Source organism: Cygnus olor, chromosome 9, assembly GCF_009769625.2.
Source record: "Cygnus olor isolate bCygOlo1 chromosome 9, bCygOlo1.pri.v2, whole genome shotgun sequence".
NCBI classification, from domain to species: domain Eukaryota; kingdom Metazoa; phylum Chordata; class Aves; order Anseriformes; family Anatidae; genus Cygnus; species Cygnus olor.
The window spans coordinates 12,529,651-12,555,063 of record NC_049177.1 but is presented as its reverse complement, the minus strand read 5'-3'; the positions used below and the strand labels follow the sequence as shown (position 1 = coordinate 12,555,063).

At 42.0% G+C, this 25,413-nt stretch overlaps 1 protein-coding gene across 10 annotated transcripts; it reads right to left on the bottom strand.

Moving 5' to 3' along the window:
* Window positions 1–342: 342 nt before the first annotated feature.
* Window positions 343–25,413, bottom strand: KLHL24 (kelch like family member 24). Of its 10 annotated transcripts, none has more exons than XM_040568096.1 (9): window positions 18,815–18,987; window positions 17,229–17,342; window positions 15,618–15,760; window positions 12,702–13,689; window positions 7,464–7,648; window positions 6,354–6,472; window positions 5,137–5,325; window positions 4,513–4,701; window positions 343–3,309 (listed from the first exon to the last, which is right to left on the bottom strand). In XM_040568096.1, the coding sequence occupies exons 4-9, from the start codon at window positions 13,619–13,621 to the stop codon at window positions 3,109–3,111; spliced, it is 1,803 nt and encodes a 600-aa protein (XP_040424030.1). In that variant the 5' UTR covers window positions 13,622–13,689; window positions 15,618–15,760; window positions 17,229–17,342; window positions 18,815–18,987; the 3' UTR covers window positions 343–3,108. The 10 variants fall into 10 exon arrangements, with proteins under 10 accessions (XP_040424030.1, XP_040424031.1, XP_040424032.1 ...); XM_040568097.1 differs by having other exon boundaries at window positions 18,733–18,985; XM_040568098.1 differs by lacking the exon at window positions 18,815–18,987 and adding an exon at window positions 18,087–18,229.

Below are 25,413 nucleotides of genomic sequence, written 5' to 3'. Positions count from 1 at the left end.
AAGTAGTGGATAACAAAATAGAGAAGGAAAACATTCACTCTAGTTTCTTTTTAAGAGTGAAACTTATAACATTTATCTGTTTAGTGGAGTGAGATACTAGACAACTCTTGAATTTTGTTCTAGGTGTGACTTTGGAGACACCTGATCCCCTCTTCTTGTGCATGGTTAAGCTGAAATTATATCTTAAGCAGGTGGCCCTGCTTTGGTGGTGCCAACCTGTTACCATGCATGATGAAAGTCTTGATTATACTAGAAGACATTAGAAGTTCTCTCTCCTGGCTGAGAGGAAAACAAACAACAGAACATGCAAACAACAAAACTTACTGCTCAACCACAAACTAATCAGCTAGAACAGTCAGAGTTTTAATCTTTGAATCCATCTACACCTAAATGAAATGCATCAGAGAACAGGTGACTCAGGAAAGCAATTTCCTGAATAAAGCATCCTTCTAGGAAACAGTACATTTTCATTAAACTGAAGTTGAATTGTTCAATTCTAGTACATCTGAAAGTACTGTTCTAAACAGAGCAGGTTATAAGTGAAAATTACTTACAGATTCAAACCAAAGAACTTGTTTGTTTTGAGGAAATCATAGCATGAGTAACTGCCCTTTTAGCAATACTCCACACCTAACTGTTCAGCACTGAGTACAGGTTCAAGAACTATAGCTGTAGAGGAAAACTTCTCTTTACATTTCTGCATTTACTGGTTCATTAAACACTTTCATTTTCAAAAATAGGTAACAGTACATAATTAAGAAATTTCAGTTTATAGCTGTATTTTCAAAACCAGAAAAAGCAGTATTTACATAGTGCAGTATTATAATCAGGTTAAAAGATACCTATACATAGATGACACTGAATAAAGAATGTTTAAAAACAGTTTAGCATGACAATCAGCATCACACATCTTAATACAAAGAAGGAAATCAAAGGAAGGGAGAATATTTTTCAAACTGCATCTCTAATGAAGTGCTCCTATCATTTTTTACATTGTCATTTACAACAATAGCACAAACTATACAGTGTTAGTATATAACATCATTAATTGGGCAATTACAATTGCTATCAATGGACCTTATTCACAGGTACTGAAATAACCTTTTCAAAGTAACACTTGGCAAGCAGGCACAAGAAACTTAGAAAAGGATTAAATTTAAGTCTTACGTTACCAAATGGCTTCCTATTTAGGGCATTGTGAATATGTGTTCTCAGGGACCCATTTCCTAATGACATCACTGATATGCAGAGATTTGTATTTTATCAATATTCTTAACATATACAAAGCAGCGTTTGGTATTCAGCCCCAAACTATTATTTTTGTCCTTTCCTGAGGTTACAAGTTAATGCATCACAAAGTGCAGCTCCCAGTGCTCTTTAAAAGTCACAACCATATGTTACTGAAAATGATGACTCCCAATCTGGCATAGCTTCACTGAGGGTCAGAATTTCCATCTCATGAAAAAATACTCTGGGAAAACAGATGGTGAAGAGAGTCCAGTGGAACGACCGACGTTCCAGACATGGTGCTTGTTTTCACCCTCCTGAGCAAGCATGTAGACCAGAACCCTGAGGCCAGGGTGCCTCTGCAGGAGCCTTATATTTTTCTCTGTCCTGGCACTGACCAATTTCCCTACTGGCTGCTGTCCTCAGAATTCCTTTGAAGGGGAGTTCCTGAGGTTTTTGGTGATTAATAGCAAACTGGTACATAGAAAGTACTATACATTTTCCAACTCTCAAGTGCTATTTCAGTTTTCAAGAACTTGTGCCTCAGTTGTATAACTGTATACTGGAACTATGAGACATAGTACACAAATATAAGGAGGACTTTAAAGATTAAAGAAATACCTTTACTACAAAAAATCCAGGTTGAAATATAGGCACTTTCTAGGCTTCAAAATTAGCCAGACATGGTGTGTGGGAGTTACCCTCATATGGCTACATGGTCAGCTCCACAGCTCTTTTCTAGTGACATAAGGGACCTTTCCAGAACCTCTTCCATCTGTGGCCAAGCAGCTTATACAGTAGTCGAATTGAGCTAGAGTGATTGTCTGAAGAAAGGCCAAAAAATACTTGGTGGGTAACTCCACCATCTCTTCAGATGACGGATCTGGAAGACCAATTTGTAAGCTGTAGGGTACAACCTGAGTTCCTATGTCTTCTACCAGGTAATTTATAATGCAATTCAAAAAAGCGGTTGAATTCTGAGTTCTTTCCTTTATTCCTTGAGTAGTTTAGAGATGCTTCACATTGAGCAGAGAACAAACCCAGCAACTTTCAGGCTTCAGTCATATTATTCGGGAAGTTAAAAACCAGGATTCCAAATCTGCTTTACAGATGCATACCTGCACCCCAGTACTGGCTAGTTTTCCATGTCATGTAGCCTTGTATTTCTGACAAGCATTTAGTAACACTATGAATAAGGTCCATAGTGTTAAGGTATGCAATCAGCACTGTATGTTGCAGTGGCTCACAAAACCACCAAGATGTCACTGTCCTCCTTCAGAGGAAAGCATTTCTCAAGTATTCTAATATTTGTCCTACGTAGCTTAAAATCAACCCGCCGTTCCCCCCCCTTTTTTTTTTTAAATCCCAAATCATGCATGATCTTAAATAAAATCTATTTGGTTAAGCCAAATAATCTGCTTGTAAGAATGCTTTGCATATGTATTGTAATTAGACAAGCTTTTTCCTAACTGTAATTATTACTAGATGCTTCTTTGAAATTTATTTGCTACATATTTTTTCAAGTAGCAGAACCTGAAACCTTGTAGGTATTGCTTCTTCAGACACAGGCACAAGTGCTTGTGAAGGCACTTTCCCCACAAAGCTTCCAAGATTTTAACTACTTAACACACATAGGGCAACCTTTCTGATCACCAGTACAACATACTCTGGTAACTATACAGATTTGTAGACTAGTTTTATTTTTAATTTAAATTAACCCCCTGCTTTTTTTTTTTTTTTTTAAAAGGCACAAGATACAATTTTCATGACACTTAGGTAAGGAAAGGGCATTTTCCCACTTCAGGATTTAAAAACCTGCCTTGCAGCAGACCACTGGATTCAATCCTGCTATTTCTTCCTCCCCCCCAAGAAAAAAAAATATTACAGTTTAAAGCCTTTTTCATTATATCTATGAATCGTCACACAGCCGTGATACGATACTGGCCTGGGCATAGCTGCTACTCCTGTGATAATGCCTGTTGCAGGATCATAGCAAAGAATAGTGTCTGTGGCTTCACCATTTTCTCGTCTTCCACCAAGGATATAGATTTTTCCATTACACACAGACATGCCACAATTCTCCTGTTTCAAAATATACAAGTGAATACATGATTATTGACAGAAAAAAAAGCAAGATCTCAATTCCTGCATGTCTACCCCAGTAGAAGGACAGCATTGCAACTACCATTTGTAAACACTGTTTATGTTATTTCCTTCTAAAAAAAAAAGGGTAGAAAGCTCAGCAGTTGGAGAAAGCAGCAACACGATCCTACAGAAAGGGCTATTTCAGGTCCAAGCCTTCACTTTATGTAGCTCACCCAAGGGATACAGTGGAATACAGCTGAATATCATACTCAGAGATGACCATTTAAATACCTGAGATAAGGAAAGGGGAAAGATAACAAAAGGTTTTCAGAAAAGGGACCACAGCAGGTACTACTAATGCAAAAAAAAAAAAAAAGAGAACAAGCACCTTGGAGGAGTAACAGATAAAGAGGGATGTAAACAGGGGATAGGATAAAAACATGACTAAGAATGAATGAATAAGAAGTGACAACACTGTCTTATTTGAGACAAAGAAAGTTAAGTTTTATTTTTTCCTTAAAACCAGGCATGGAAGAATAGTAAAATAGAGAACTGGGCAGAAAATATAAAGGAGAGGGAAAGAAAAAAACATCTTTGTCAAGGTAGAAACAGCAGAGGAGGTGTTTGGCAGATATTAAAGAACATAGGGAAAAGTCAAATCAACACACATACACATACACACACACACTGTACTACTGAAGGGACACTTTTTTCTTTTTTAAGTGCTGCTAAGCATTCCATAAATAGAAGTGATACAGCTCTCACTGCTTAAGTCAGATACTTCATGCTAAATAGTATTTTTTTCCCCCCACTGTAAACACATCCTTCAATGCTTTTTGTTGCATTGGAAGGCTTTAATCAACTAAAAGGAAATTACTATTTTCAATCTAAATTTAAAAAACCAACATGTAATAGAGTTTGACAGAGATCAATTTCTAGACACTTAAATGTTATCCATCATACTGTTATACTGTCATCCAACAGTAACTGCTCTCAAAGATTGGGCTGACTAACTGACACTCAGACGAAATACTACTGGTTTAGAAACTCTTCTGTGAGGTTTTGAATTACATAGATGAAGTAGAATCAGAGATGCAATTTTGCCAGGGCTAAACAAGTCTCTACTCATTTCCTGTAAATATATTCATGTAAAAAAAAAAAATACTTTTCAGGCATCTACACCCTTTCAGTGTTTATTACCTGTCTGCTGAATGTATTCTGTACATGTATCCAGTAGTCCTCAACCGGATCATAGCAGTATATTGCTTTGGTAAGACCACCAGCAACATAGATCAGATTGTTTAAAGACACAGCTGTAATGCACCTTTTCGCAATAGGGATAGTTGCACGGAGCAACCAAGAATTAGTATCAGGATCATAAGACTGAACCTGAAAACAAACAGGCATGTGGTATTAGAAGTCTAATTGAAATTATAACATGGCAGACCCACAGAGATTATAACAAGGGCAGAGAATCAATAACTCACCAAGAGAATGAAGTCAGTATTAATTCAATTCAGGTCCATATATCAATAATGTCTTTATATGCACTATATTTAACACCGTTTTCCCAACACTTTGATTTAAGCATTCACACAGCTCACTTAATGCGTGAAGCCAGTGACAGTACCCACAACAGAGACCAAGTAATAGCACACTAATGAGACCAAGTAACAGCATACTAGTTAATGTTTTCTACTACATATTTTTGTACTGTAATTCCATCCTCCACTCAAACTGATTAAAACAGATCTCAGCACGATGTATTTTTAAACCAGCATTTCCCTTTACTGTGGATAGAAGATACAACCCCAGTTAACCAACCTTGTCAGAGCATGTGTTGTCATCAGGACCACCCCCGATCACAAACAGTTTGCCAACACAGCTGGTGACTGCTGGAGAGCTCACAGCTTCTTTAAGGGGAGCCACCTCCGTCCATCGATTGGAAAATGAATCGTAACACTCCACGCTGCTGAGGCGGTTTTGCCCATCATATCCTCCAACAACATATACCTACGCAGTGGTGAAAAGTATCATCATTTCATTTTTAGATTAGTTATTACATTTAAATATTCAATTAATTTAATGCTGCAGAAATCCTGATTTGTTAGATTTAGGAAGGGGTACTATTATAAAAAAATTATTTGTAGCCAAATTCTTTATAATAGTTAAGAACTCCCAGGAGAGTTTCCGTTCAGTCACACATGGAAGAATACTGCAAACAGACATCCAAAGCATAGCATTATAATAAAACACAGAGGCTTCCTATTTGAATGGCACTTGTAAGAGAAGGCATTTCTCTGCATTTCACTTGTTAAAGACTACATTCAGCAACAGCAAAAGTCCACCTGCACATCTTTGCTTTTCTCTTTCTTCCCCACCTCCCTTGCTTACAGAAATATTCCTTCTCAGTTCACAAACCTTCTTTCTTTCCTGTTGCTTCTCTCATATTTAAGAAGCAGAGTTCATTATCAATTGTGTCTACCTTCTTTCCTCTGCTTGTTCCATTTCTAAAAAAACTACTCCAAGGGGCAACACACACACTTTCCCTAAGTTTAATTAACGGATTCAGTTGCTTTTATGTTAAGGCATATATGCCTTTAAAATACAGCAAAAAATTCTATCTTCTCATAGAAATATATTTAACTTTAATATAAAATAGTAAATAAAAGAGCACAGAAATGGATAACAAAGTAGTACTGCTTTAAATAACTACACGAACTATTAAACTTTGAAAACACTTTTGAAATGGACAAGTCCTGATACATCTTTGCCTGCAAAGAAGTTTTTTCTTGGAGATCAGACAGTTCAATGAAAAGATCACAGAAGAACCGTAGACAAGTAACATGATTTTCATATCCATGGACAGTATCTGACTGATCAAGAGCACAGTTATTTTAAACATTATTTTATTTGAAAATATGAAATGATTTGATAGGGAGTGCAAAGTAAAACTAAATATGTACGTGTGTTTTTCTCCACTATTTTCTTATACACATAGAATATCACAGCTAAAGAAATTATAAATATACTTCTCTTACTTTACCAAGAAGCACAGCCATTTTATGACGCCATCTGCCTTTATTTAAGGAGGCAACTCTGATCCAAATGTTAAGCTGAGAGTTATAAATCCAAACATCCCGACTATTGATTCTTCCACCTTTAAGAACAAATATGTCAATCTGAATAAATTCATGCTTGAATGAGAAAGGTCAACTCCCAACATGTCCCTCCACAGTGTGTAATGAAATTATATCCCGTTTCAGTGATAAAGATCTTTGTACTTGATTGGAAAATTCAATTTCAGTGGATTTTAAAAAATAAAAAGATATAGTAAGTTATTTTATGAGGAGTGGCTGAAGGAGCTGGGGTTGTTTAGCTTGGAGAAAAGGCAGCCCAGGGAGATCTTACTGTATTTTACAATTACCTTAAAGTTGTAGTGAGGTGGGGATTGAGCTCTTCTCCCAAGCACCAAGTGATAAGCTGAGGGGAAATGGCCTCAAGTTGCACCAGGGGAGGTTTAGGTCAGGTATCAGGAGAAATTTCATTACTGAAAGGGTTGTGCAGCACTGGAATAGGCTGCCCAGGGAAATGGTTGGTCACCATCCCTGGAGGTCTTCAAGAAACGTGTAGATGTAGAACTTAATAGCATGGTTTAGTGGTGGACTTGTCATTACTAGGTTAAAGGCTGGACTCGATGCTCTAGAGGTCTTTTCCAACCTGAATGATACTGTGATTTTACTTCTGTGAACCATAACATGCTGATATCACACTAAAATGCATTCCAATCTCAAGAAATAATCTAATGGCTTTTTGCCCAGATTTCCTTCAGTATCACTACCTGGATGAGATACTCAAAACAGTTATCTTAAGGGTTTGTGCCTTATGACACATTCTTAGCTGTTACCCTCTATTTGATCCATGCATCCACCTTCTTCGTTTAAGTTTTGCTCAAATGACAAAGGGAGACAGATTCTTTGCTTAAACTAACATCTGGTACTTAGTATCTAAATTAGCAGCTGTACCATAATATCTACCGTTCCTAAAAGGCTGAATGAGAGGTGTCTTAAAACACATTGCCCATTTTGCCATAAAAGGCTGGCATGAATATATCCCCAACTCAGGTGCTAGAAGTCAAAAGAATTATTCACCTGAAACAAGAATATCATTCCGCAGAGCGCACACTGCATACTCAGACTTGGTAAACTCTGGAAGTTTAGCCAGTGACTTCCACTCTCCTGTTACAGGATCGTAGCACTCGGTATACGGCAGGTTAAACCCTCCAACTCGTTCACAGCCTCCAACAACAACTATCACCTCTGAATAACCAGTTGATCTAAAAAAAGTGAGAACAGAAAACTAAGATGTTAAAGTTATTTATTAGAACATGAAAGCCAAACAGCACTGTCTACAAAAACTGCTTAAAAAGTAATAACCAGAAAGCTTACTATTTGCTCCTATACCATCCCTCTCCTCTAAGCTCCCCCCCCAAAATCAGTGACAGGTTTTCATTGCTTCCTCGTCTCATTATATGAGATGTTACCACACAGACCTTTTTTTTTTGCATACATGGAGTCACACTGCACAGTAGTCTAGTAAAAAAATCTCAAATTAAAAATACAGAAAGCCCATAGTCTAATAGGTGCACAGAGATATCAGAAAAATGTTCAAGGTCTTAGACAATTAGGTGAGTAACCTGTTGCAAAACTGTAATTATCTATTCTTCACACTGAAACCAGTCCCCGTTCCCATCAAATGTTATGAAATTTATAGCACTTCACATTGTTCAAGTATTACACAATTTAAAACACCTCTAAAATGTTTAGGTTATTTCCTGGAGAAGGAAGAAAACTGAAGGCAGAGTCACCAAAATAAAGAGGAGAGAAAAAAATCCTAGAAACAATACAGTTTAAAAAAGGCACCACCAATATAAAAAGCGTAGTGACAGACTGAGACATTAAGGAATGATAAAACAAAAATTCACCCCTAAAATGAGCACTAGAACTTGGTGAAAAGTTTAGCATTAGACAGTCTGCAGTATATACAAATAAGCTTTTTAAATTGTTTCATGCTCTTTTTCTCCTACTAGCCTGATCCTTCTGCATTATACCTATTCCATGTTCACAGTAATAGAAACTCATTGTATTTTAATCCACATTTGAATGTACCAGTCATCTTCTACATACAAATCAAATTATGACTCATTGTTAAAACCTGTAACTTACTAGCATTTCTCAAAATCTACTCTTTTCAGGGTTTTTTTAAAAAGAATTCTGCACTGATAGTTATTTCAAGAACTGTTGTCTACTAACCAAGTATAACAACACAACACTGACTTGATTTTTAGTAAGCCTTTTTGTTGTCCTGTGCTTTCTTTTAACTTTGATCTCCAAATGAATAGAGAACTCATTTGTATCGTTGCTGAGGACTGCAGTCCTCTCAAAAAATTGCCCTTTGATTGTATTTGAGATAAGTCTCATGATCTGTATCCAAATTTCCTAATATGTGAACTTATACACATACTAGCTTATAAAACCTGATGACATTTCCCCCATTTTAAAGCATCAAGAACAAAACTAGCTCTAATCTTCCTTGTCACCGCACATCATAAGTTACGTTTAACTTCCTTCTCCAAATATTTTACATAAAGACAACAATAAATGAAAATGTACTATAAGATTACGTAGTGAAGATCTGTAACAGAGGAAGCACGCTTACGCACCTTAACTACTCAGAAGAAACACTCTTCAGCTGCTCAGCTTTGAAGTGACACAGGTTCCTGCTTTCTATGTATTTACTGTTATTACTGTTATTGTTTTTAAGAGGAACAACTCTGAAAAGAATATCTCAAAGAGTAAGAGAGGGGAACTTTCTGTGCCAGCAAAGTATTACCCAGAAAAAGAAAAGAGCTTTCTCAAGAGCAAGATATTTGTCTCATAATTTGTCTAGAGGCAAGCCCAAACATATCAACTAACTGCACATACACAAGATGTTTGTTCGTTGATTACTTTTTAGACTAGAACCAAGGCTTTGACTTAATGAAAAGCTTACTGTGCTGGACTGGCAATCTTTATTTTAAAATTAAATGAAAAAACTTTGATTGGATAGGGCTCTTTATGAATTGCAATGAGAGTTTTGCTATTTAAAGGAACTATTAGTTCAGTAGAATATTTTAACTCCACGGGAAAAGTAGTGTTTCCTCAAATTTTTACTACCTACATAGCCATATAATTACTTCAGTTAAGAAGTAAATTTTTTCTCTGTTACTTCTTGAAGGAGTCTTGTGCTGTAGAGGTTTTAAAGTTAGTTCAAAAGCCTTCTAGTAGATGACAGAGGACACATCAATTAAAAAAAAAGTGTGTGGGGGGAATACACACAAAGAACATACATGCAACATCGAATTCCAGAAAAGAACTAATGGTATATATGAATGGAGATTAGAAGCTGTCATTCCCAGAGAAGACACGATCTCAGCCAGCAGTACAAGAAGCCCTCCTTGTAGCACTCAAAGGTAACAGCGAGAGCAGAGTACCAGAGGTGAGCTAAAACAGGCACTTAAGAGATTCCAAAAGAGACCCTGTGGTTACTTAGAGGCAAGATAATGGAAGAGTGTAAGACAGATAACAGAATATCATAATCCAGGACATCAAAAAAGAGGTTTCCAAGGGGGTCCTGAGCTGTATGCAGACTTTTAGCCTAGATGACAATGATAACCATCAATGTGTTAGCTGGACTGAAGAACCTTCAGTAATTCAAAGAGATTCCATACAAAAACATTTTAAGCTCAGGAGGTAAGTTACAAGGTTTTTAAGTTACTACATTTTCTCCTGTTAATTCACTTGTGTAGCAAATGGGATGACAAATGTAAAGTGAAACACAGTCACCTCCTTGGAGAAAAAATAAGGAATTACATTAAAACTTTTCTAAAAGCAGCCAAAAAGAATGTGTTAAGATGTATAAATGTAGTAACACCTAACCTGTTAAAGTGAACATTCACGCCATCAGACATCTTTAAAGGAGCTGTGTGATTAAAGAACTCATGGGTATATGAAAATCTGAAGATAATTTGAGCCATGCAGAAGTAAGAGCCTGCTTTGTTTTGTATATGGAAAATCACTGTTGCTCACTGCTTCACCTTGGCTTGGAGATTTGCTGTGCAGCACAGCCAGCAGGGGACAAGAGAGACTTGAAAGGAGTGAGACAACCTCAAGATGTCACTATCATTGCATGAATGTAACTGAAAAGAACTTCAGAAAGACCTTGTGTGTTTGTCAACAATGCCTAGTGGCATACAACATTAAAAGAGTGAGCAGGTTACCCCATGTTTTAAGCTTCTGTTTACTTCAGGTTAACTCTTTAGTAGCTTAAAAAAAGAAAGAGTTAACCAAAAATGCAGTCTACACTGTTCTCCTAAAAAGAAATGTGTAGAACCCACTTTATCCATAATTGCATATATACCCATACAAGGAATCACAATTAATTTCTGTAAGTTTCAGTAAAAGCATTGGTTTGGAAGCTTCTGATCCTGCACAGTTTCATTTTAGAAAGGGTTCATATATTTAAAAAGTATTTAGAGGAATTCAAGAAAAAAAACCTTCCCAGTGTCTTCTCCTCCCTAAAACCCCAAGAAACACCCAGAAGAGGTGTGATGAGAACATCACAGTGGGACCTGGTAACTGTTTTACAACAGGATCTCTTTTTGCTATAGGCAACAGAAACAAATAGGCAACAGAAACAAATGACAAAGAACTATTTCATGAATGTAATATAGAAAAGGGGGAAAAAATCCTGCTGGGAGGCCGGCCAGTTTCTCTTTGTAAGTTACTTCTCTCATTCCTGCCTACTCAAATTCAACGTGGTTTATTAAGTCCAGCAGTGAAAACACAGACACCCATCCCAAAATCACCTGTATTAGACAAGGAATTTAATTTACAAATGGGAATGCCATGGTGAGTCTATTCAGAACCCTAGGTACGTATATACATATGTATATACCCTGCACTCTGAGAAGGGTTTTGGGTCTAAGCAAAGGTGCTTTGTTGTTTATCAAAGTGAATAATAAACTTACAAACACCACACCAAACACCACAAGATGCAGCCCCCTCTCCAATTCACAAAACAAGGTCTTTGGCCTAAGCTCTCAGATCACCACACCTCCCCCCCCCCCCCCCCCCCCGCCCAGGTCCAAGCTCAGGGAAGGCTTCTGAAACTTGTAGTCACCAGTTTCCAACCTGCAGTAAACCAAAAGCCTCCAGACCCTCCATGGCACTGTACAGCTTTGAAAGCCAAACAGCAGGGCTGCAAGGAGTTCAAGAGGAATTACTTCTCTCACAGCAGGATTCAAGACTGGAAAGCCACTAATGGGACAAATGGTTTCCAAGTGTTTTTTTCCCCTATAGGGAGGCCTGTAACACATGCCAAAAAAATTAAGGTTTCCTGCACAGTCACTGCACAGCAACCACGTATGACTAAGAATAAGAATAAACAAAGAGGAGTAACTCCTAACACAATCTAACTGTTTGTCCAGACTAGATGATTGCATCACCTCAGTACAGCACATGATTTTAAAACTGCAATTTAAATCAGCTGGAGTTAACAAACTGTGACATCAACTACCACGTAGTGGTAAAGCTTTTACTGGGAAAGTTCTCTCTGGGGCAGGGGGAGGATCATAACCACCACTGACCATAAATGCCAGGTATGGTCTTCCTCTTGCAAATTCAGTCACCATTTGCATTTTTGTGACACACAGTAATACTGGATTATTCAAATGTCATGGAATAAGTATGAAGTATTTCAGGAACTGTTTTGTAATTCTTTAAAAATGAAAGATACAGTTTCTTTACAGTTAAGAACCTGTTGTTCTGTTGTCTTCTGCAATTTTTTATACTACTCCATTCATAAAGCATTCTGCGATGCAACATGTTCTGTATACATATCCTCATCCATATCCTTTATAGCACACTGTGCACTTACTTAACTGTTATGAAAAGAAAGAAGGTTGGGAAACGGAATTGTTTACGTGCTACAGCATAGTAAGCTGTTTTCAAGATGCTACCACTGTATGAAATAACTAAAGATCACATCCAGCAAACATTAACCTTCAGAAAATGTTTTACTTACAAGGTCAAATAGCTTAACTTACCCGAGTGGTCATTTACTCCATAGCAACGGAACGATCTATGCAAAAAAACTCCTTTATTTCTATTTTGTAGACATGTGTGGGCTTCATGTGTTGTGGGGAAGTACACAGGTGTAACTGTAGTGCTCCAGAACAGAAAATAAAATTGTCTGAAAAATATTTTTGTTCTGGGAGTGTATACCAAACATCTGTACATCAAACCGTGTCCTCCTATTACAGGAAGAAGTCAAAAAAATTATTTCCTCACCTGCGTGGCCTAGTCCTGGGAGACATCATCTCATTTCCAAGGATATGGTACCGCCTGGCTTCATGCAGCAGCTGATAGCACTCAGGGGAATTCTGAATCAGCTGGTCCACCTCTACAGTCTGAACAAAGTAGTTTGGGTGTAGTAGCGGGAGCCTGACATGTGTCAGAAGCTCATGCAACACTGGTCTTCGCAACTCAACTGCCCGGTACACCCAGCGCATGACAGCTTCAAACACCATCTCTTCCTTAGTGATCACCAGTTCATCACTGCAAATGTAATCAATAAGCTCATCTTTCCCCAGCTCGAGGAACTCTTCATGCTGAGACACGTCTTCAAATGTCTGCAGCGCAAAATTCCTGCACTTGGTGAACAGTGTCTTGAGCGAGTGCGTATCTGCAAAGCGCTGGATTCCCAGGCAGTTACAGGGATCCAGCTGCTCCTCCAGGAACTTGGCACAGGCATCACGTAAAACACTAATCTGAAAGAGGCTTGATGTTTCAAAGAGATACTGCACATTCTCTGTGGTGATTTTTACCTTGCCAGTATACACATACTGTAAAAAGCAATCCATAGCTTCAGCTAAAATGCCATTGATCTCCACCAACATCTCTCTGCTTTCTCTATGATCATTGCAAAACATAGCTCTGAAGTAGCTGCTGCAGGCTGAGAGAACCGCTCGATGGCAGGGAAACTCCCGTCCTTCCACACAGATAATGACATCTGTGAACAACCGGCTGTCTCGGAATTCATTGAAGATCTGGAGAATGCTTTCAGCATGTGATGATCCCGAGGAGAAGTCAAAAAACTCAGGGCCTGACAACGATTTTGGGTCCATTTCAAAAACTTTCCGCTTGGTTGCAGGGGAATCTCGTATCCCACTATCCTCTCTATTCAGTCTGCGTCCCAATATTAGTACCATTGTTACATTAGTTGGCTATAGAGTCATTGAGAAAAGTTGTCTGAGTTTCTCCTTTGCAGTGCTACGGTCTGAAAAATTAAAACACTTCAGTATTCAGTTTGGTATATTCTTCATTTCATCACAATAATTATACAAGACACTTGTTTGGTCACTAATAATTGGCACAAGTTTTGACCTTTTCTAGAGGTGACAGAGTATTACTGGCCAAATGACCTTGTGCAGGGCAATGCAGCATCATCTGTTATGTGCTAAATACAAACCATATCCTATGTAGTATACGTATATTATGCACAGGCATTATTGTTGACTAATTCTGTCTGTCCCAGCACCCCAGGCATTGCCTTAGTGTTCAAGATAAATAAAGTGAGGCCTCATCTTCAGCAAATCACTTTACTGACAGAAACCAAGGGCTTTCCTGTATAAAGATCCAGAGCTTGGGCTTTTCTCATTTTTTCAGTGTAATCCTCATTTCAACTGGAGCCTCCATTTAACACTATCAAAGGGTGAAAAAACAGAATGAAATTTGCAATATAAAAAATCAGTTGAGATAATAATGAAAATAAAGGAGTGATTTATGTTGATCGTAATACAGCTTTATAATACTAGTGTTTAACAACCTTCAGTTATCTCAATGAACAACTTGGACTGTAAGAACTGTTTTTACTTTTTTGTTCCCTGCACCTAGAAGTTAGTTCACTGATAAGATTCAATCAGTTATGAGTGTAAACCACTGATGTGCAAAACAGAATGGAGAAATGATTAAATTTACTTGCATAAAAAAAAAAAAGAAACTTGGGACCAAGGGCAATTTACTGAGTAAAGGCAGATTTTCTGTTTTCCAAAGTACTACTAGCAAAAAATTACTAGCAACATTTCTGCTCACTTTCCAGTTTCAAGTACAGAGTGTACAGCCTCCTCCCAGCACATAAACACACAGTAGTGCTATCAGAGCGCTGAAGCTGCAAAAATACTATGTTAGTAAATGCCAAATCTAAAGTTTTCAAGTAAAGAAAATGCAGCTGATTTTGCAGATTCTGCATATTAGACGTAACATGATCAACAAATCTAGCAGCAACAGGGCTCTTTGCCGCTCCTGAACTTTAAAATGAACTCGATGACTGCCCACCAAAATATACTGAGGCAGCAAGAAGCTGGGTAGAATGCCCACACGGGGCTGACAAAGATGCCACTCCAAAAGCACTTACTTTCAAGTCTAGAAAGACATATACTGAATTATTTTAAAACTTACGGAAATATTTATTCCCTAAATAATCCAAGGGATTACATTAAGTTTCCCTCATTCCCCACTTACAGCCAGTAAACGTTAGCACCTAACTCAGTTTTCATTTCCTGACATGCCAGTGTCTTTAGAGCTGCAATTACCCAATCCGAATCTGGCTGCATCATCACTTAATATTGAATACAAAAAAAAAAAAGGCATTGTTCCTTAAGAAAAACCTTCTTTTAAATAAACACAGCCCCTTTAAAAGATACTGTCTTTATAAAGACCAAGAATATGCGCTATGCATCTACTCGTTGAGAAAAGACGTTTCTGCCTTCTCATTTTCCATAAAGAATTTCCCACACATATTTATAAGGCAGATTCTTGGTACGGCTCATTTATCCTACGAAATACTTCCTTTAACTTGAATTAAAACAAGATTAAGTGTCACTTCACTGTCTGAAAAACACTGTTGTGATGAGCATATCTAGTAAAATCTCTCTGAGGCAATCAGTTAACAAGGCATAATTCCACAGCCTGATCTGCAACAGATACTCTATCCAAGATATTTCACAACTGTTCTACCCCGTAATGACGCAGGCCACATAAAAACCAAGAACAACAACCACCACTGCTGCTGCAGCCACCCTCTCAACAGCTCTGTTGTTAACACCCTAACCCTTACACGGGACTCGATCTGCAATTAACTCTACACTACTCAGAGTGAGAAAGCAGGCAGAAACACAGCATCAGAAGTAGAAAAGGGAAACATACCTATGAAAACAAACGCTAAAGGCCTGATTCTGGTGTCACAGTTTAAAGCCAGAATTTCACTGAAGTTAATGGAGCTTTTCCAAAGCAAAGCTAGCCTGGAATCAGAAACAGGACACTGGCATATTGCATGAGAGGGCAAAAAACTGTGAGGGAAAAAAAGGTGTTCAAAAATCAATCTCATTATGTGAACAGTTAAAGTCTTAAAAGAACCATATAACGCAATCACTAACAAATGGAAATAAAGCCTCTGGGTGAAGACTGCTCACTGGAAGAAGCAACATCATCTTTATGCTGGGAACTTGGAATAAGACAAAATTGGTCAGCAAATGATGGTGGTCCTGTTTTTTTGTTTGTTTGTTTTTAAATGCCATAATGGATTAAAGAGATGGAGACTGAAAAATCCACGGAGCAAAAACTAAGCCAGGGATAAATACCACGTCATCACAGATAAGAGACCAGAATGGAAGAAGAATTAAACTCCACTGCAGAAAGGACTGTTTTTGAATATACAAGGATTTGATTTCTACCTAGTCAATTACTTCTGTAGGTTTGCTTTAAGTAATTATGTAAGACTATCAATAACACTACCGCATGCTCAGCTCCATCAGACATGCTACAGTTCAGTCTTCTTGCAAATCTTGCTCTGGCAGCCTTAAAATGCCACTACTTCCAGCTGCCTGCCCCATCTTTCAGTCTCATAGCTGGCAGAGCAGAGGGGAATCTGTGCCTGATGCTGAGCTGTCTAGCACACAAGGGGGGGGGAAACTTGCAAGAAGATATACTTGGCTGCATCTTCAGTGTATACAAAGGTAACTACACATGCCTGCAGACTCTGCATTATAAAGCATTTTTGGGCTACTTTCACACTGAGATCTCTACAATAAGTTTAGACAAAGCAGAAAAAATAATCCCTAAAGGCAGCTATTGGGAATTATTATGAGATATTATAAAAAAAACACAGAACGCGTTGGACTGCTTGTCTGAGTAAGGGGCACCAAGAAAGGACCTTAAACAAATCAAAGATGTTATCTATTCAAAAGAAATGGAAGGGGAAAAATAATTACACTTACATCAACAGGTTTTAAAAATGCTTTAACAATACGGACATGGCTCTTACATGAATATTACCTGCACACACATCTCTAGACTAAGCTGGGTTTACTGAAGATCAAGTTTCTCTATTTCCTTAAGGTCTACATCATTTGTGGGCTTGTCTACAGAAGAGGTTCCTCATAAATAACCCGACAATAGCTGTCATTCAGAGGTCAGTAAATCAGGTACACAGAATGCTTGTCCCAACACCTTGTATCAGTAAACTGTTCCTGTACAAATTACTTTGTTACTCTGAACTCACCCTGCCAGCACAGCAACACCCCCGTGTTTTTTATCCCTCCCCTTTCCTCCACAGCTCTGTCAACAACTAACCACATGCTGGTTGATTTTGTTTTGCTTTTTATCGCAGAGCCAGTTCGGCTCACAAGCAGAACTGACAGAGAGAAACAGGAGAAACGTGCAGCCTACACAAAGGTGAGGCTGCTCACAAACAGCTTGTCAGCAGGCGTGCCTGAGCGTACCCTCAAAGCTCACCCTAAGGGTGCAGTTTCAGAGTACCTGAAGCTGAGCCTCTGCTGCTGCCAAGGGAGGTGGCTTCCACCCAGTACCGGCACCCGCTACTCCCTCAGGTCAACGCTGGCACTTGTGTGGCATGGCAGGACCAGTGACCATCTGTTCAGAGAGAAAAAGGAGGTGCTGGACATGTGCGGCTGCCCTGGGGAAGGGCAAGGACCGTCCCCGGGCCCCAGCACCGCCCTGCAGCAGCTCAGGCACAGAGCATCACACCTGCTGCTACCTAGCACGATGTTTTTAACAGCTCCCCTGAGGTAATGCAAAGTCAGAAAACGAAGTTTTCTCCCCTCTCCAGCCTGAATCCCAGTAACTGTAGTGCAGGTCTGACTAATAACTTCAAACAACACGACCTGCAAGTGTGCTTTATCTCAGATGTACAGATACCACAGACATCAGTCAATAACTCTGTTATCTACTGCAACAAGCTAGCTAAACCCACAACATGCGCTCAAAGTTCTTAAAGAAAAAAAAAAAAGAGAAAAAAGCATAAGCTTTTCCTCCAGCAAACACAGCATTTCTTTTTACTTCTCTGTGATATATATGAAGAAAGATACTGGTTTTAAGGGACTCATTTATTATCATTATTTATTGTTTTGCAGGAGAAATTTAGTGTTTGGATGACACTCAAGTCTTCTACTAGAATATAAGTCACTACTATGGGTAAAAAATATTCTGAATGCCAACATTCAGAAATAAACAAGGTCATGACACATAAAAAGTCTAAGTGTCCTCAAAAATCATCAAGCAAAAACAGGAACTGATTTGGACATGAGACTATGATTAATTAAGTCCAAAAAAAGCCACACGCACATGCAAAAAAAAGAAGCAACAAAGTAAGAACACCTTTAGCATGTGCAGATTTTAAGTAACCTTTTGGTAAATGAAGGGAGTAAACGAGGGGCACGCCGCCAGCACCACGTCCCGGAGCCGCCGCCGACCCCGCTCCCGTCATGGGCGGCGCCGACCCGAGCACAAAATGGCGGCGCCCCCCCCCCCCCGTGCGCATGCGCGGCGCCGCAGCCCGCTCCCCTCGCCCACAGCCGCCGCGCGCACGCGCGCCCTCCAGCTCACCTTCACCCCAGGCCGCCCTAGCGACGGCCCCCCCGCGCCCCGACCAATCCGTGGCCAGCCCCGCGCCGCGGCCCCGCCTCCCCCCGACCGCCCGCCCAATCAGCGCCCGCGGGGACTCTCCCCCCGCCCCCCGCCGTCCGGGGGGCGCGGGGAGGCGGCAGCAGCGGAACGGCCGCGGGCACCGGGGGGCACCGGGACCGCCCGGCCCCGCGCTCCGCCGGCCGGGCCGCGCCGCCCATCCCGCGCGGGGGCCGGGACATCCCCCCCACACACACGGCATCCGGCACGGCACGGTCCGGCACCGGCTCTCCCGCCGGCCCCTCCGCCGCCGTGAAGCCGTGGCGCCGCCACCCCGCGTCTAACGGGCCGGGCCGGGCCGGGCCGGGCCGGGCCGGGCCGCGCCGCCCTCCGCCCTCACCTCGGCGTAGCGCTGCGCCCGGTGGCCGCCCCTCAGCGACCGGGAGCCCGGCGCTGCCAACCACCCCCCGCCCCGCACTCACAGCCGAGCAGGGGCCGGGCCGGGCCGGGCCAGGCCGCGCTGTGCCCGACGGTGCTGCTGCCGCCGCGAGGCTCGGGGCTGGGCGCTCGGTGCGGAGCGGAGCAGTGCGGGCCTCTCCCCGCCGCTGCCGGTCGCGCTGCCAGCGCCGCTCAAAACAAAGGGGCTGGCGGGGCACGTGACCGGCGGGCGGCACCACGTGACCCGCCGGCGGCCCTGGGAGCTGTAGTCCCGGGGGGGGGGGGCACGGCCCGGCCCCGGACGCCCCGCAGGCCCTGAGCTGGGCCCCCCGGGTCCCCGTGGCACCCCTCGTACACAACCAGTGCCAAGGAGGATCCTTGCCCGAGCCCCAGCCGTGCCCGACCCGTGTTTTACGTTCCCCAGTGGCCGTGCTGCCCTCCTCCCGGCCCACCGCACAACGGCCGGGGTCGTGTGAGGGCGGCCCGAGCGGTGCGGCTGTGGCTGGGGGCAGCAAGCAGAAAAGCAGGACCCCGGTGTCATCGTCATGCCATTTCAAGGGCAGGTCGGAGCCTGTCCCGCAGCCCAAACTCACTTCATAGCCAAACTATTTGGACAGCGGCCCGCGCTCCAGCACAGGCTGATGGAACATGCCTGGGAGTATGGAAATTTATTTTTGCTCTGCCCTTTAGCATAAGCAAACTCACAAGTCTGCAGCGCGGAGTAAGAAGGCGAGGGCAGGGACATGCATGCTTAAATTAAGTTCATTACCGGGCACTAAATGAGCCTTATGCAACCCAGTGGAGCTGATGCAGGCAGGTAACGCTTGCGTTTGCTTCCTAGAAGGATGCCCTCTCCGTATTGCCACTTCTTGCTGAGGGAAAGGAAGAAGTGTGACATCTATTAGGTGCCACCTTCTTCGCTCTCCTAAATTCTGGGTATCAAGCATAATGTACCTTTACCCTCCAGTGAACCTGCAGTCTTCCGACTGCAGGCCAGCCCTGCCAGTTCCTCCCTTCGCCCTCCACTGGGAGTGCACGCCATGTTGTGCTCTTTGCAGTTCCTGACAGAGCTCCTCCACTGGAGAAATCACCTGGAGGAGCAGAACATGCTTGGGTCTCCCAGGTCGATCTGCACTGGAGCAAACCAGCCTCAGATTTTCATAGGCTGCATGAGCTCCGCTCTTCCCCCTAGTTGGGCAAATTGCAGCTTTGCAAAGCAGAATTAAAATCCCTAATTAAGAAGCTAAGTTTCTAAAAATAGACTGAAGATGCCAATTGATTCTGGCATGTAAATCATTTTCACTAAGATCTTAAAAAAAATGAAGCCTTCAACCATTTTCCTGCTGCGCTAAAACTCAGAACTGCTTAGCACATTTAATTGTGAGACAATTCAGTCGATTTTTTCATTTGCTGCAAGAACGACCCCAAACTACATAAACAGCAAACAAAATCAACAGACAGTTCACCTTGTTTAGTACATTTGCATTACAATAACTTATTTCACCTACTGAAGATAGAGAAATTAGTAACCTGAAGTGTTACTTATTACAAAGACATTAGGTCCAAAAAGTACATGGACTAAGAATATTTTTGCCTAACACAGAACTTTTTACCTGATACATCCTTTTGTCTGCCCCAGTCCTCTGATTCTTTAACTCCTGGGGTTGTTACGACTGTGTACAGATCACTTCAGAAAGCAGAAGAGGGATTAAAGGATGAGTCATGGTAAGGAAAAAAAAGATATCAATGAGTCGGCTTGAAGGAGCTATCTGAAAGGAGTGTGTTTACTCCAATCAAAGCTGCACGTGGCAAAAATACCTTGTGTGAAGAGGGTAAATAGGGCATTTAAAATGAAAATATTAATTAAAAATGCTCATTGAGCAATCAATTGTTTCATAATGTGCACATGTATGCATGCAGTCACATCCAGGCACTTCCAGTTCTGAAAGCCAACGTCACTGAAATTAGGGATAGCTGAGTTGCTATAACATCCTATTGGTCTTCATTCCTCTGCTAGCAGGGGCATTGGTTGTTGTTTTTCAAGCTGCGCTGAGCATTTCTCTCAAAATAAGCAGTTGTGTGCTGCGTGAGAAGCTGAAGCCAATTATTAAAGATTACTCATTTCTATAAAGCTTTGTTAATACTTTTTTAACAATGTAAATTACTTGTAAAGCATTTAGGCCAATATTTTCAGAGGAGGTCAGCGATTTTGGAGATTTTAAGGTATCTACAGCTGGCCATTGGAAAGCTCTAAACTAAAATTAGAAGCCTACTTGAACATTCTGGCATGCATCCAGTGCTGTTCATGTGTTTTTCTGGCGGTGTTGTATTTGAATACCACCGCCGTCAGGCACTTTTCACACACATTTCAACAATGCAGTCAGTGCGCCACCTAAACGGGTCAGTGCATTCCTCCGGATGAAGACGTTAACTATTTTAAGAAGTCCTGTGCCAGTATGGTCCTGAGCATTTTCCTCTTTTGTGGGGAGCGTCCTAACTCCTTACCGGGCTTTTCTGAAATTAAGCAAACCCCGATGGTCTTCAGGTAGTTAGTACACATAGAAAACAAAACCCAAGGACAATCCATGATTTCTTTTAGTAGCTATTGACTGCTAATGGACACCTACCCTAAACAGTCCAAGGAAGGGCCCTGAGCTGAAGGAAGGAGCAGATGAAGGTGAGCCGCAGCAACCAAGAGCTGAGTGCAGGAAGCTGGAGGAGAACATGCAGTGAGGTGACAACTGAACACCAAACCCCTTGTACTGATCGCTCAGCAGGGAGAACAGAGAGCAACAGAGACAACCTGGTAAGTGAGCAGCACTGAAAAGCCTCAATGCAACACAGGGATTGTACCAGAGCAAGAAGATAGTGAAAAGAGACATTACAGTTGAAGGTAGAGAACGCGGGCAGGCTAATGACTGACCCTGACTAAGCGAAGGCAGTAATGTCACGAAGAGCTGTGCAACACAACGAAGCAAACACCTCTCAGCTCCAGGAAGAATAGTTTCTCATGTTGCTAGTAGCTTTAGGGGACAGAAAGCTTTGAAAAGAAAGATGTGTGAAGTGACGACATCACTGTACATCCTGACGCAAGCTGGCACAAAACCTAAAAGTAGCAACAGCAGCCGTTCAGCAAGATTACAGACAGTCAGCACTGAGCAAAAGGAAAGGTGACATTAACAGCAATTTGTGAGGAAGAGCAAAAGAGTGAGTTCAGTAACTGTTGAGGAATTTACTTTTTGAATATGCCAGGAAAAAGGGCTGACTAAGTTGCAGTATGTGAAAATGAAGAGGCGTATGGAAATAGCATTGAAAGAGAGGCTGGATTTCGATGAGGATAAGGGTACAGCAAAGTCTCTTCCTGTGATAAAAGACCTCTCAGAGAAGTACAGGGAATACAACAAATCTTGCTAAATTCTTTCCCTCAACTTTGAATAGCCTTTCACCATCCTCCTGCCAAAAGCTCTGTGGGTTCTGTGGGTCCCACTGACTTGCATTAGCCTGCTGTGGATAACCAGCAGGTACCTGCATTTCAAGGTGGAAGGAGACTTTCCAAGACCTCTCCCTGTCAGCCTCTCCTCCTCCCATCACCTGTTTAAAATGGCAGCTGCACCAGGTAATGCCATCCTCTGCCAAAGTGGCAGGATGAGAGCAGGCCGTGTCCCAAGGAGCAAAATGGGACATCCTCCATGGCCACATGCAGCACTTGGGGCTGGGGCTGGGGCGCAGTCCCAACGCCTGCATGCTCAGCACCTGCCTGAATGCAGCAGAGAAGGGCCTACAGGCAGCACGTACCACAATGAAGGACGAGAGCCACTTGGCAAAACATCGGCGACACATTTACCGATTCAGCCCTGCGATCAGCACTGCGCATCCCCCTGTGCATGCCAGTCCTCGCTGGCCAGCCCAGGCTCCAAGCCCATGCAAATCCTGCTCTTCCTGCTCATCCCAGCAGCCTTTCGCCACTGCACGAGCCTCAAAACAAGGTCCATGGGAATAGTCCTCCCATGCAGAGGGGAAGTGTCTACTTTTCCACCCAGTATCTCCCATCTCCCAAGCATGGGAGAAGACTGGGAGTGGAATTCCAAAGCTGAGAAGAATGAGTATTGCATCACGCTGCTATAAACACAGAACTATTTCCTTTTTATGGCCCTTACAATACCAAGAGAACATGAAAACAGTGCCTAACCCAGTGAGACAGGGACAGGATCTGCTGGTGTTTGTCTGGATCTTCTCTTCAGGGAGAAAAAAGAGGCAAAGAAACAAAAGTTGTTTGAGCTCTCATTAGCCACACAGGCGAAGACTTGAAGGGAGCTGGTCTTGCAGAATAGCAGAGAGCCAACACCCGCAGTCACTAACCTAGCACAAAAGTGAGCGAGGTACCTGCAAAAACAGTTCCCTGAGCAGCAGAGAAAATGTTCCCACCCAGCCCCATAACCACAAGCCCAACCACAGCTCCTTCATGTTCGCATTAAGGGCAATAGTATTTTTTCACTGATTCCTACACCACAAGCCTTCCCTTTATGCCACACGGCGGCAGAGCTCCCACTCTGCCCTTCAGCCACACTTAATAGCTCTCTCCTCAAACCGTCTGCCAATGCTGGGACCAATTAATAGGCAGGAGCATTGCACCTCATCTATGAGACCTTCAGGCATTTCTCAAGATAAATAAATCCTTTCTCCAGTGCAAATGACTGTGAAAAGCTTTGTCTGCCAGTGAAGCAGAATATAAGGTAGGTTTCAAGAAAACAAGACTTTGAACTGATGTGCGCGTGCCACTCTGTCCCCAGTTTGGGAATCTCAGACTTGCAAAGCTACCAGTTGGTAGCATCTCCAGTGCTTGCAGATCCATGCCACCAGATCCTTCTGGTACACCTCCAGCAAGAGGGTGAGGACCATACCTGTTTACCCACTGGTCAGCATGGACCTAGCAGTGGCCACGGGTCACAAGCTGCCAGCTGCAGGAGCAGCCACCCTGCGTGCTGAGCAGGTCCGCACAGTGGTGATGCTTGGGCAAACCTCCAGATGGCCTTTGCCACCTTACAGTTTTGGCTACCCCTTCACTTTGGTCCTTAACAAGGCTTCAAAAGGTAAAGTTAATCCGGGAAGAGTTAGTTCTGCAGGTGCTCCTTGATATTTCCCTCCTCACAGCCAGTCATGCTGACTGGCGCAGCTCCTCCTTTCTACCACACGTGCAGCTGCCTTTTTCTCCATTAACTGCATTGCCATGCCAAGCAATGTTTCTCCAAGATGAGTGACAGGACATGACTCTCAAAAGACAGATACCAGAAGGACAACCGACAAGTTTGTTCTTAAATCCCAGGCTTACTGCCTCCAGCAGAGCAGCACAGAAAAAAGCCCCCTATTCTCCAGAAATTACTGGTGGGACTAACCAGCCTGAGTTCCCAGCCCGCGCGGCCCGCATCCCTTGTCTGAAAGCAGGGGCTGCCCTGGTCATGAGCGGACAGGGAGCGATGTGGAAACAGCTGCTGTGTGGATGCAGCTGCTTTGGAAGGGCACACAAAATCCCAGCCCGGATCAATGCCCCGGTCACCGATTCCGTAAACAAGGTTTTGAGACCTGCTCTGAGGCCTAAAACGGGACTGCTCCCAGACCTGAAATAGCTCTAAAGGAAAGAGCTGTGTGCTTCTCTAAGACAGCTCAGCTCTGCTCAAAGTGCTAAGCCAGCCTGCAGCAACTGCTGATCACTGGTCCTGGACAAAGGTTTGTCTTAGGAAGGCAAAAAAGAAGAGGGCAGCCCATATAATCCCAGGAAAAACACCCTTAATGAAAGTCTGCAGATTCCAGTGTAGTAGCCAAATCAACATGTTGTTTTGCCAAGGAAACATTGTGAAATCTGTGGTTTACTCTTTGATCCTAAGCCTTCCCTACGCATCTATTCATAAGCAGTATCATTAGACAGAAATGATCGTAAAAATAAGATTGGTCAGGTGGTGAACTTCTGATAATAAACAGATTCTTTTCTCATGCCATGGACAGCTATTAGACTTTTCTAGTATACATCAATCCAGTACTGAATCTTGAAGGAACAATGAAATATGTAAAGTACTGCATAGAGTATGACAGGTTTTCTTAGCCTTTTTTATTAACATTTTTATGTATGAGACAGTATTTTGTAATTTTAATAGGAGAGGAGAAGTGAAACAAGGAACAGGTCATTACTGTAGACAGGAAGCAATAAAAAGGCAAATACATGTCTCATTTCTCTAGATACTTGTTATATTTATGTTATTTTTATATATTTTTTCCTAAAATAAACCTATTAATATCCATCTTTTTTTTTTTTCTCACACTGAAGCACACTGACAAGAGTATGAAATTTTGAAGCTCTTCTGTCTTTCCCTGGGACAGGTATCAAGGAAATGGAAAATGCATAATGAAAATTCTTCGTTTTCTTTTTAATGGGAAAACTACATTTTTAAAAAATCAGTATCAATTGGCAGAAAAATAAAAGTAGCATTTCTAGGGTTAAAATTCTAAAATTAGAAGTGACAAACGTTTAAAAGTTACCTGCTTTCTCAAGCCTCTGATGATTTGGTCTCCTCTTTCTCCAATGCCATACCTCCAAAATCCACGCGCAGCCAGGCACACCTCGGCTCCCTCCCTGAAGCTCGGTGACAAC

What these genes read in the sequence shown, in the direction of transcription:
- KLHL24 (XM_040568094.1), bottom strand. Translation starts at nt 13,621, where the DNA reads ATGGTACTAATATTGGGACGCAGACTGAATAGAGAGGATAGTGGGATA. An exon ending in CCCAGGACTAGGCCACGCAG is followed by an intron (nt 7,649 to 12,701) that starts GTGAGGAAATAA and finishes CACTTTTTTTAG; the next exon opens with ATCAACTGGTTATTCAGAGG. An exon ending in ACAACACATGCTCTGACAAG is followed by an intron (nt 4,702 to 5,136) that starts GTTGGTTAACTG and finishes GTTTGTTTTCAG; the next exon opens with GTTCAGTCTTATGATCCTGA.